Source organism: Pogoniulus pusillus, chromosome 28 (genome assembly GCF_015220805.1).
Source record: "Pogoniulus pusillus isolate bPogPus1 chromosome 28, bPogPus1.pri, whole genome shotgun sequence".
Taxonomy (NCBI): domain Eukaryota; kingdom Metazoa; phylum Chordata; class Aves; order Piciformes; family Lybiidae; genus Pogoniulus; species Pogoniulus pusillus.
The window spans coordinates 15,853,219-15,866,215 of NC_087291.1; the positions used below are offsets into that span (position 1 = coordinate 15,853,219).

General features: G+C 49.6%; 1 protein-coding gene across 4 annotated transcripts in view; it reads right to left on the reverse strand.

Moving 5' to 3' along the window:
- GLCCI1 (glucocorticoid induced 1) overlaps nucleotides 1-12,997 on the reverse strand; it is a 49,369-nt gene that overhangs the window by 21,582 nt on the left and 14,790 nt on the right. For all 4 annotated transcript variants that reach the window (XM_064167181.1, XM_064167180.1, XM_064167183.1 and 1 more), the window contains exons 2-3: nucleotides 9,112-9,263; nucleotides 319-405 (exon numbers count right to left, since the gene is read on the reverse strand). In XM_064167181.1, coding sequence (XP_064023251.1) covers nucleotides 319-405; nucleotides 9,112-9,263 — 239 coding nt within the window. The remainder of the gene's footprint in view (nucleotides 1-318; nucleotides 406-9,111; nucleotides 9,264-12,997) is intronic.

A 12,997-nucleotide genomic window follows, 5' to 3' on the forward strand; every position in this document is an offset into this window, starting at 1 on the left:
GAAGCCAAGCCTGGCTGGGGCACTTAGTGCCATGGTCTGGTTGACTGGACAGGGCTGGGTACTAGGTTGGACTGTCTGAGCTTGGAGGTCTCTTCCAACCTGCTTGATTCTATGATTCTGTGACATTCCTTCACAGCCAGCACTGTGCAGCAGGATCTGAGGAAATCCAACAGGCATAAAACAACAACCCCTCTGGAAACAACTCTTAGGTTGGAAGCAAAACCTGTTCCTAAAGCAACAGAGAAAGGGTGCAGCTTCCTGGACTCCAGATAGAGGCATATCAACACTTGAAAGGCTCCACTGTGCAAAACTCCTCACCTCTTTCAGTTGATCAGCACTTCCCCAGGATGCTGAGCGCTGATGTGACCTCTTCTCTGCTCCCTCTTCAGCCCAGCAGCTTGGTGTCTAGAGGGGGAAAAACCAGAAAAGAAAACAGACTGAAATCTCTAAGCAAGAAAAGCTTTTGGCACAGATTGCTGCTTCTCCCCTTCTGCTGTGCCAAGAGTTCAGGCACTATACACCGAGAGTAAACTCTGGAGTGGGACATGCAGCAGTAAAAGGCTCAATAAATTAACCCCAAAAAGCACTATAGAAAATGAATTAAGGCTTTGTAAACTTGAATCTACATAGGGGAAAGAGGAAACAGAGGTCTGACAATCTCAAAACCCCCTCCTATGCCTACTCACACCAGCACTGGGAGGGGAAGGGTTGGATTAGATGATCTTCCCTGTGAGTCTGTGATCCCCTTCAAAGCTGTCTCTCAGTGGATCACTTAGAAAACCACAAGATTTCAAAACCCAAAGGCCAGGATTCACTTCTCCTATCTGCCTTCCTTAATCAGTGGGCCATGCAATCAATTCCTTCAGCTTAACTCTGACCTGAGACAGAGTCTGAGACACCTTTTGTTACTTTTGGCACTGATGTACCCAAGGAGATCAGCCAAGGGCAGAGGGGAGATTTAGGCTGGATGTTAGGAAGAAGCTCTTTGCAGTGAGGGTGGTGAGACTCTGGCACAGGTTGCTCAGGGAGGTTGTGGAGCACAGAATCCCCCAATGTGATCAAAGATCACATTGGGGGATTCTGTGCTCCACAACCTCCCTGGAGGTGTTCAAGGTTAGGTTGGATGAGACCTTGAGTGACCTGTTCTAGCAGGTGTCCCTGCCTATGGTGGGGGGGTTGGAACTGGCTGAGCTTTGAGGTCCCTTCCAACCAAAACCATTCTATGATTCTATCTGTAGCTCCTCACCCTGACTGCCCTGGGAAAGGAGCTGGAAGCAGCCCTCCAGGGTCAGGCCACTCCAGCCAAGCAATCCAGACACCATGAAGCACTGAACTCCAGTTTCAGAGCACAGCCTGCACCTTCACAACCTCCATAACGTGGCCTGCAGCCCAGCATCTAACTCCTACAAGCTAATATTTCATCTGCTAAGTCATTTTGTGTGCACAGGCCTACATCTCCCACTTGTGTTTTTTTGCCAGCCTTGCATTTTCCATGGTTTTAGTGCTGCCTTTTTTTTCCCCCACCTTCATTATTTTTAGACCACCAGGAACACTTCCACCAAAGACTCAAGTCAGCTGTGTGGGAGTTTAAAGAGGAAAATGGTTAGAACAACAAAACCCAAAAATCACTGATGAAGGTTTTTGAGGCATGTTCCCAGGGAAATAAAAAAGAAACCAACATAAAAAGAATCTTTCTAGAAGCTAAGGTTCTGTGCATTTATTGTATGGCCCCATTGGTGTGGGGCTGGGGTAAAAGCCAGAAGATAATGTGGCTGTGAAAAGGAAACAGCAGCAGGGAAGAGTTAAAGCAACTCTTCAAGCAGAAAGTGTGGGATGGAAGAGCAGACAGTGAGGGGGATGAGGAATTGGCCATAGGATAGAGTTCAAAGGGTGGTGATCCATGGTGCCAGGTCCAGATGGAGAGCTGGAAGCAGTGGAGCCCCCCAGGGAGCAGTGCTGGTTCCAGTGCTGTTCAATATCTTCATCAATGACACTGATGAGGGCACAGACAGACAGACAGAGTCCTCTTCAGCTCCTCTCTCCCAGCACCCCCAGCTCCCTCTCTGCCTGGCTGCTCTCAGCCACTCTGTCCCCAGCCTGTAGTGCTGCTTGGGGTTGTTGTGACCAAAGTGCAGAACCCTGCACTTGGCCTTGTTCAATCTCATCCCCTTGGCCTCTGCCCACCCATCCAGCCTGGCCAGGTCCCTCTGCAGGGCTCTCCTACCCTCCAGCAGCTCCACACCTGCTCCTAGCTTGGTGTCATCTGCAAACTTACTGATGCAGGACTCAATCCCCTGGTCCAGATCATCAATAAAGATGTTGAACAGGACTGAGCCTGACTGCTACAAGCTCAGAGCCTTTCAACTAGAGTTTAATTAATAGAACAGAACAGAGACTTGATTGACTGAAAAGCCAAAGTGAGCTACTCAACAAAGAGCAGAAAGCTGTTAAAAAATGAATCCACAAAGCAAGAGCTTGCCTGGGTTTTTTAGGTTAACACCAAGAGTGATGCAGAGAGCCAAACAAAGCAATAGCAACACCCTGAGGGTGATCAGCAACACCACACTGGTGACTGCTGGGAGAGAGAGGCTGGAATCCTCCTATGAGTTGTTTTAATCAGGAATCAAAAGCAATTAGTACGAAACAGCCATTTGCTATTGGTATTAGATTTTGGGCTTTCTCCATTATGTTTGGACACCTTCAAATGGTTTCTTCTGGAGCACAGCCCTGGGAGGAGAGGCTGAGGGAGCTGGGGGTGTGCAGCCTGCAGCAGAGGAGGCTCAGGGCAGAGCTCATTGCTGTCTGCAGCTCCCTGAAGGGAGGCTGCAGCCAGGTGGGGTTGGGCTCTGCTGCCAGGCACCCAGCAACAGAACAAGAGGACACAGTCTCAAGTTGTGCCAGGGCAGGTCTAGGCTGGATGTTGTTAGGAAGTTGTTGTCAGAGAGAGTGATTGGCATTGGAATGGGCTGCCCAGGGAGGTGGTGGAGTCTCTGTGCCTGGAGGTGTTGAAGCAAAGCCTGGTTGGGGCACTTAGTGCCATGGTCTGGCTGGTTGGCCAGGGCTGGGTGCTAGGTTGGGCTGGATGAGCTTGGAGGTCTCTTCCAACCTGCTTGATTCTGTGATTCTATACAAGCCCTCCTAAAAAGCCCCTTCCCAGCTTTCTTCTTGGCCCCCTTCAAGCCCTACAAAACTGTTATGATTCCAGAGCTGAGACAGATTTACAGCATCACTGCTGCTCCAGCTGAGCTTCAGGGAGCTGGAGGATTGTTCCTGCAAGCCCATCTTCAGAAACAGAGATTCAAACCACTTTAGGTGGAGGACCTTGAACCTGCAGCTGCAGCTTGCAGAGGGAGAAGCACTGAGATCCCAAAATGTGAAGGTTCCTGTTCCCAGCTGGCACAGTGCTAAAAGCAGCCTGGACGTGGAGTAGGACACGCTGAGAACACCACATCTGGCTGCTCTCTTCACTCTCTTGACTTACAAAGACAGCTCCCATTGTTCTAACTCACCTCACCTTGCAGAGATCAGCAGCTCTTCCAACTCCTTTGGGAATCCTGCCTTGCCTTCCCACCCCTGCCAGGGATTTGCACCTACATTCCTTCTACTCCATTTATTCAGTACCAACCCACCTACAGCTAAAATAAGGCTGAGCTACTCTAAAAATCACACCTTTTGCAGCCAGCCTTTCACACTAATTACTACATCTACCCTGCCTGCAGTCCAGACTGACTACACTAGGGAACTGTGCAGTTTGAAGTGCATCTAACGTCAAGAGCTGAGCTGCAAGTCATTGATGGGATGCATGCATGGCAAATTAAGTTAAATTCAATTAGAACCTTGCTCTTTGCCTGATTACCCAGCACAAGTACTTCTGCTGCTTCGTGTTTGTTGGCTGAGGAACAGTTCAGCTCCTGGGAGTTCATAGAGTGTACAGGAGCTAAAAATAGGGGGCTGGAACACCTCTGCTATGAGGACAGGCTGAGGGAGCTGGGGATGTTCAGCCTGGAGAAGAGGAGGCTCCTGGGAGACCTAAGAGCAGCCTGAAGGAGGCTCCAAGCAGGCTGCAGAGGGACTGTTTGCAAAGGCCTGCAGGGACAGGACGAGGGCAATGGCTTGAAATGAGAGCAGAGCAGATTGAGCTTGGATGTGAGGAACAACTTCTGCAGCATGAGGGTGGTAGAACACTGCAACAGGTTGCCCAGGGAGGTAGTCAAGAACCCCATCCCTGGAGATATTCAATGTGAGGCTCAACAAGGCTCTGGATATTAGGGGAAAGCTCTTTACAATGAGAGTGGTGAAATACAGGAACAGGCTGCCCAGAGGTGTGGTGGAGGTCCTGGCCCTGGAGACATTCAAGATCAAGCTTGATGTGGCCCTGGGCAGCCTGCTCTAGTTGCAGATGTCCCTGCTGACTGCAGGGGAGGTTGGACAAGATGCCCTTAGAGGGTCCCTTCCAACCCAATGCTGTCTGTGGCTGTGAAAAAGAGGAGTTGGAAGAAAATGCATTAAAGGTTCCTCTGACTGTGATGAAGACCAGAATCTGACTCTTACTTAAACACCAGAATTGTAAGAAAGGTGGAACAGCTATAATCACCACCTGCATGAAATCCAGAGTCTAAATTAACATTTAATTAAGGACAAGAAGCACCCTTGAACTAGCTAATTATTCCACCTACAAGGTAAAGTTACACTGACAGCAGTGTTCATGAGTTCACAGGTAAGACAAAGAGATAATTCAATGCTGCAGTGCTCACACCAAACAGAAATGGTTTCTTGATTTTCATTTTCATCAGGAGCAGTGTGGGCAGCAGGACAAGGGAGGTTCTTCTGCCCCTGTGCTCAGCCCTGCTCAGGCCACACCTTGAGTGCTGTGTCCAGTTCTGGGACACTCAATTCAAGAGAGATGTTGCAGTACTGGAAGGTGTCCAGAGAAGGGTGACAAAGCTGTGAGGGGCCTGGAGCAGAGCCCTGTGAGGAGAGGCTGAGGGAGCTGGGGGTGTGCAGCCTGCAGCAGAGGAGGCTCAGGGCAGAGCTCATTGCTGTCTGCAGCTGCCTGAAGAGAGGCTGTAGCCAGGTGGGGTTGGGCTCTGCTGCCAGCCAATCACCAATAGAAGAAGGGGACACAGCCTCAAGTTGTGCCAGGGGAAGTCTAAGCTGGATGTCAGGAGGAAGTTGTTGGCAGAGAGAGTGATTGGCATTGGAATGGGCTGCCCAGGGAGGTGGTGGAGTCACCATCCCTGGAGGTCTTCAAGAAAAGCCTGCATGAGGCACTTGGTGCCATGGTCGGGTTGACTGGATAGGGCTGGGTGCTAGGTTGGACTGGATGAGCTTGGAGCTCTCTTCCAACATGCTTGATTCTATGATTCTATGATTCCCTCTGCAGCCTGCTTGTGCCCCCTTCAATTACTGCTAGGCTGCTCCTAGGTCTCCCCAGAGCCTTCTCTTCTCCAGGCTGAACATCCCCAGCTCCCTCAGCCTGTCCTCATAGCAGAGGTGTTCCAGCCCCCTATTTTTAGCTCCTGTACACTCCGTGAACTCCCAGGAGCTGAACTGTTCCTCAGCCAACAAACACGAAGCAGCAGAAGTACTTGTGCTGGGTAGCCAGGCAAAGAGCAAGGTTCTAATTGAATTGAACCTAATTTGCCATGCATGCATCCCATCAATGACTTGCAGCTCAGCTCTTGACGTTAGATGCACTTCAAACTACACAGAGCTCAGTCAACAAAAGAATCCAGCACACAAACAAAACCTGGATCAATATTTAATGATCATTTGTGAGCCTCCTTACCCAAAGGTTCAGTTTAAAAAGCCTGGGATCCACCACACCAATCAGCCTGCTCCTGACATCTGACATATTCCTACAGTCCTGAGCAGCCAAGACATGTGTCTCACAGCTCAAACCCTGCTGAGTGCTTGGGTTCTGCATCATCTGATTAAAAACCAGACAGCCAACATGATGTGTGGTTAAAAGACAGCCACATCAATCCAAGCCATGTCCTTATCCCTCTGGAACTACGCTTCAGGTGGTACTGTCTCTGCTCCCTCTGACATCTGAGTCTTCTGAGAAGGTAAAACTTAGAGTCATAGAATCAGGCAGGGTTGGAAGGGACCACAAGGAGCAGCCAGTTCCAACCCCCTGCCATGCCCAGGGACACCCTACCCTAGAGCAGGCTGCACACAGCCTCAGCCAGCCTGGCCTCAAACACCTCCAGCCATGGGGCCTCAACCACCTCCCTGGGCAACCCATTCCAGCCTCTCACCACTCTCCTGCTCAACAACTTCCTCCTCACAGCCACTCTGAATCTCTTCACCTCCAGGTTTGCTGCATTCCCCCAGTCCTGGCACTCCCTCAAAAGGGACAGCCTCAAAAGTCCCTCCCCAGCTTTTTTGTAGCCCACTTCAGATCCTGGCAGGCCACAAGAAGGTCACCTGGGAGCCTCCTCTGCTCCAGCCTGCACAGCCCCAACTCTTTCAGTCTGTGCTCACAGCAGAGCTGCTGCAGCCTCTGAGCATCCTCCTGGCCCTGCTCTGGACACTCTCCAGCATCTCCACATCCCTCTTGGAATAGCAGCTCCAGAACTGGATGCAGGACTCCAGGTGGGGTCTCAGCAGATCAGAGGGGGAGAATCCCCTCCCTGGCCCTGCTGGCCACACTGCTGCTGCTGCAGCCCAGGCTCTGGTTGCTCTCTGGGCTGCAAGTGCACACTGCACTTCTTTTTTTATTACTATTCTTTTTTATTTCCTTCCTCCCTGTGAGCTTTGTTTCTGAATGAGGCAAAGGCTGAGAGCTAAGAGGTCAAATAACCTAAACACTTAGTCGAGGTCCACTAGGGAAGCAACTTCACTGCCAAATTCTTGGGAGCTCAAATATTTATAGAATGAGTTTGTTTCTCTTTTCTGTAACTTAGTTGAAAAGGTTTGTTTGGGAAATGTTTAAATATTCCAACTTTTCTATCCAGAGGGATATTTCCAAAGTTTGAGAGGGGGCTAAGAAATGCATACAGTAACTACAAAGTATGGCACTGAAAATCACATAGAAATGAGGGCTTGAAAAAGGCACCTTGGAGTAAATCCAGGATTAAGATGAGCTTAGGTGGACTCTTCATGACAGCAAAGTTAACTTGTGGTTGAAGGTGAATCTTGGTGAGTAGACTTATAGGTAGGACTTAGAATCATAGAATCAAGCAGGGTGGAAGAGACCTCCAAGTTCATCCAGCCCAACCTAGCACCCAGCCTTGGCCAATCAACCAGACCATGGCACTAAGAATCATAGAATAGAGTCATAGAATCAAGCAGGTTGGAAGAGACCTCCAAGCTCAGCCAGCCCAACCTAGCACCCAGCCCTGGCCAATCAACCAGACCATGGCACTGAGTGCCTCAGCCAGGCTTGGCTTCAACACCTCCAAGGGACAGCAACTCCACCACCTCCCTGGGTCCTTTTTCCTCAGCATTCTATGCTCATCCTTCCTGCCTCAGAAGAATTCCTGTGTTACAGTACAGGGTATTTTATTGTTTATACATTTTCACTTCTCCTGACAAATGCAGCATTACACAGAAGACCACAACCCACCATGGATTTCAAGAGCTGCTGTGTGATATTCTAAGGGTACTGTATGCACTGTGACAATGTAAGCATCCAGAAAAACAATTCTTGATGGCAAAAGAAGAGCTCTAAGGACAAGGCAGGCTGGCAGAAGTAGCATTTTTCATTGCAGGACACCTATGATAACAGTGGACCCAGAGTCATGGCACAAGAGCCAGAAACCTGATTTCACAGCCCCCCCTACAAGTCTGTAGGTTGAAGTTACAACCAAAGACAGTTTCTTCTTTCCAATTTAGTTCAGAACAAACTCAGGTGGCTTACTCCAGACCATAGCATCCCTACTGAAGAAGCCAAGAATGCAACTCCTTTGCTAATCATGTGTGGGGTTTAGAATTACCTTTTCTTCCTCTCAGCTGCTTAGAGTGTTGTGAGCAAGAGCCTTCAGCAGGACGAAGGATCAGGCAAGGAACAATGTTCACCTTTTAAGCCACATGGTACTGGAGCACTATGAATGCCACCTGCCAGAGCTTCCTGCCAAGGGTAGAGCCCTGAGAAGGCTCTAAGGGTATCACACAGGTACCCAGCCACACATAAACCTCAGGAGCCTTCTCTTTCTAGCTGGGGTAAGGCTCTCAGTCTGCTGTCTGGTTCAAGGGGCAGCTCTTCCATGGAGCATTCTGTCTGTCTTGCTGCTACCTCACAACCACAGTGCATGCTCAGTCCCAGCTTCTCCTTCTTGATTTCCTCTCTAGTGACAAACTGATCAATTCTTAGCACCTTTCCCACCTCCACACAGAGATTTCTTACCACCATTCAGTAAAACCTTCAGTCTGTCAGCTGCTGCTCTGATGCTATCTTTTATTTCCAGTAACACCCAGCACAATGTTGCATAGAGCAGCTTCAAAACAAAACAGCTACAGGGCTGAGACTGAAATCTGCTTATTTAGCCTCGACAGATCTGCCCACAGGCAGAAAATTGTTTTTAACAGTCATTTTCCAGAAGCACAAAACCATTATCTGCCACATCCCCTGGTACTGAATTGACACTCACAGAATCAACCAGGATGGAGAAGACCTCTAGGGTCATCCAGTCCAACCTAGCACTTAACAGCTTCTAATTAACTAACCCATGGCACTAAGTGCCTCATCCAGCCTCCTCTTAAACACCCCCAGGGCTGGGGACTCCACCACCTCCCCAGGCAGCCCATTCCAATGCCAACCACTCTTGCTGTGTAGAACACTGCACCCTGTTTTTCAGGCTTCTTGTCTGAAATGAAGTGAACCCACATTTAGAATCATAGAATCAGTCAAGGTTGGAAGGGACCACAAGGATCATCTGGTTCCAAGCCCCATGCCATTGGCAGGGACACCCTACCCTAGCTCAGGCTGGCCACAGCCTCACCCAGCCTGGCCTTAAACACCTCCAGGCACGGAGCCTCAACCACCTCCCTGGGCAACCCATTCCAGGCTCTCACCACTCTTATTCAGGATTAAAGTGAGCTACAATTCACAGATGAGTGAGATAAAAAAGAAATATCATCATGAAGACATCATTTTGCAGCTTTTACCTGAGTGGATTTATCTTTCATACACGAAGGGTAGTGCACGTGGGGATCGCGTGGCCACTGTCCCGTGAGGTAAGGTCCTGTTATTGTGTCCAAAGAAGAGGTTCTCCTGATGGTAGCAGAAGTTCTGATTTGCTGGGATTTTGGCCTGTCCACTGGAGAAAACCAGAAGAAAAAAATCAACACCACCAGCACCAAAAGGTCAGGCTAGATTTGCTGTGAAGTGTCAAAAGGTAGCTACGACACAAGAAGACATCAGAAAGCTCAGCTGAAATGTCAAGCTGAAAACAAACATAGAATGGTTTAGGTTGGAAAGGACCTCAAAGATCAACCAGTTCCAACCCCCTGTCACAGGCAGGGACACTTCCCACTAGAACAGGTCACTCAAAGTCTCATCCAACCTGGCCTTGAACACCTCCAGGGAGGTGGTGGAGCACAAAATCACCCAATGTGATCAAAGAAGTGAGATGACTTTCAGGTCAGGCACATGCTACACACACTGATCTGACCTCACCAAAAACCTCTGCTCATAACTTGAGTGCAAGCCTGCTAGCACACTTCTGAGCCCCAAAAGTACTACTGAGCTCCACATGCATCTTCTTTCTGGATGGCAAAAGGCAGACTGCACCTCTAGCGTTCAGGACAACGATCAGGATACAGTTTGCTCTAATACAGAATGCTTACAGTATGGTGCATCAATGTAGGTAAGGTTGAACCAGACCTCTTCAGAGAAATCACAGAACCATTCTGCTTGGAAGAGCCCTTTAAGATCACCGACTCCAACCATTCTCTAACTCCACCAAGGCTGGGGCTAAATCATGTCCCCCAGCGCCACATCACTGCCTCTTTTCAACACCTCCAGGGATGGGGATTCAACCACCTCACCCTGGGGAGCCTGCTCCAGGGTTTGAGAACCACTTCAGTGAGGAATTTTCACAGAATCATAGAGTCAACCAGGTTGGAAGAGACCTCCAAGATCATCCAGTCCAACCTAGCACCCAGCCCTAGCCAAACAACCAGACCAGAATCAAGCAGGTTGGAAGAGACCTCCAAGCTCAGCCAGTCCAACCTAGCACCCAGCCCTGGCCAATCAACCAGACCATGGCACTAAGTGCCCCAGCCAGGCTTGGCTTCAACACCTCCAGGCACAGCAACTCCACCACCTCCCTGGGCAGCCCATTCCAATGCCAATCACTCTCTCTGGCAACAACTTCCTCCTAACATCCATCCTAGACCTCCCCTGCCACAACTTGAGACTGTGTCCCCTTCTTCTGTTGCTGGTTGCCTGGCAGCAGAGCCCAACCCCACCTGGCTACAGCCTCCCTGCAGGCAGCTGCAGACAGCAATGAGCTCTGCCCTGAGCCTCCTCTGTTGCAGGCTGCACACCCCCAGCTCCCTCAGCCTCTCCTCACAGGGTTTGTGCTCCAGGCCCCTCATCAGTTCAGGATGATTCTACCTCCCAGTTGCAACCAACTAAAACTGCATGGAATCATGAAATGATGGTTCTGCCTTGGGAGCCAAAAAGCATTCCAGTTACACCACCTAGGCTGACTGCAGTTAAAAAAGGGCTCCACTTCTCTGCCAGCCAAATGTAATTTAGTAGGAGACTAACACATGACATCTCTTTTGAAAAGGACACAGGGCTCAAACAAAACCATCTGCTACAGCTCTAAAATGAAGAGATTGCCTTCCCATCCAACACACAGGCAGCACATAGTCATCTCAAAGCCACCTTCACAGCTCATGTTAGCTAAAATGCTGCCTTCTGCCCTGTGTGTGGTGAAGGAAACTCACCTGCAGCAGAGGAGTGAAGCTAACAGCCACCACTGGTACCAAAAGCTGCTTCAGCTAAATCAACCTGAGCTCACCTATCAGCATCTTCCTCTCCCCCTTCTGGAAGCAAGCAGATGCAGTCTAGACATAGCATCATAGAATCAACCAGGTTGGAAGAGACCTCCAAGATCATCCAGCCCAACCTAGCACCCAGCCCTATCCAATGAACTAGACCAGAATCAAGCAGGTTGGAAGAGAGCTCCAAGCTCAGCCAGTCCAACCTAGCACCCAGCCCTGCCCAATCAACCAGACCATGGCACTAAGTGCCTCATCCAGGCTTTGCTTCAACACCTCCATCCACAGAGACTCCACCACCTCCCTGGGCAGCCCATTCCAATACAGACTGCACCAGGTTGAAGGGACCCTCAAAGGTCATTTTGTCCAAACCCCCTGCAGTCAGCAGGGACACCCCCACCTAGAGCAGGCTGCCCAGGGCCACAGCAAGCCTGATCTTGAATGTCTCCAGGGACAAGGCTTTAACCACATCCCTGGGCAGCCTGTTCCAGTATTTCACCACTCTCATTGTGAAGAGCTTCCTCTTCATATCCAACCTAACTCTGCCCTGCTCCAATTTCAAACCACTACCCTTCATCCTATCACCACAAGTCCTTCTTAACAGTCCCTCCACAGCCTTCCTGCAGGTCCCCTTCAGATGATGAAATGCATCTCTGGAGCTTTCTCCTCTCCAGGCTGAACATCCCTAATTCTTTCAGCCTGTATTCGCAGCAGAGGTGCTCCAATCCTCTGAACCCACTCCAGCAGGTCCATGCCTCTCTTGTGTTGGGTGTCCCAGAGCTGGGCACAGTACTCCAGGTAAGGTCTCTGAATTGACTTCATCAGAATATTCCATCTGTATCTTGCAACAGCCTCGGGAATTCCCAATTCCAAATCACCTTCTCCCTTAATAGTTCACTTCTTTTATCTTCCTGGGTTAAAATAAATAAATGACTAAATCAATTCCTGTCCTTGCAGAAAGCTTTTATGTCACCCTGGTGAGCTCAAAGCACTGAAGAAATATCTGTGCTATTTCCTCTCAGATTTCTGCTATTATCTTCTGAGGTCCCTTCCAACCTCTACCATTCTGTGACTGCTTGGAGTTGATTTTGAAGCCATAGCCTCCTGCAGATCATAGAATCAGTCAGGGTTGGAAGGGACCACAAGGATCATCTAGATCCAACCCCCCTGCTGTGGGCAGGGACGCCTCACACTAGATCAGGGATCCTGTCTCAGACCATCCTTAATCTCTTTTTTTCTTGGTACCAAATGGATGCAACTGATTCCCCCCCCCCCCATATTCATCTATTTGCATGCCTCTGCTGTCTTGGAAGTGTGCAAAGTCTAAGCCTGCTCAGGTTTGAACAATGCTCAGCTCAGTTTCACTTTTTGATTGATAAAGTGGCATTCCTTTCTCAGTTCTTCCTGTTGTTTTCCTGTAGGCTCCCTGCTTACTCCTTAACCTGTTTTGAGAGAAATGCCCAGGCAATCAGACCACATCCTTGAGCTTTCCTCATGCCTGAAAAATTCCAATGGTGTTAGAACATTTTTCATCAACACAGTCTCTCCATATTCAGCTCAGAGCAAGCAGCCTTGTCCAGTCAATTCTGACACTGCTTCTTTCTGCAGGCTGAAGCTTCAGTCCAGATGTATGGGTTTTAGAACACAGCTCCATGGAGGATAGAGTTGTGCTGTACAAGCATGGGAATGTGCAGGACTAAAGCAAGGTCCAATTGCAGAAAGCAGGCAACATTTATTGTGTGTACAGTGACAGCACATCCATGTCATAGAATCACACAACTGTCAGGGGTGGGAGGGACCCCAAGCATCATCCAGCTCCAAACCCCCTGCCACAGGCAGGGACACCTCACACCAGATCAGGTTACACACAGCCACACACAGGGATGGATGAGGCTTCCACCACCTCCCTGGGCAACCTGTTCTAGTGTCTCACCACCCTTACCATACAATCACAGAATGTCAGGGGCTGGAAGGGACCTCAAAAGCTCATTTGGTTCAGCTCCCCTGCCAGGAGCAGGATCACCCAGAGCAGATCACACAG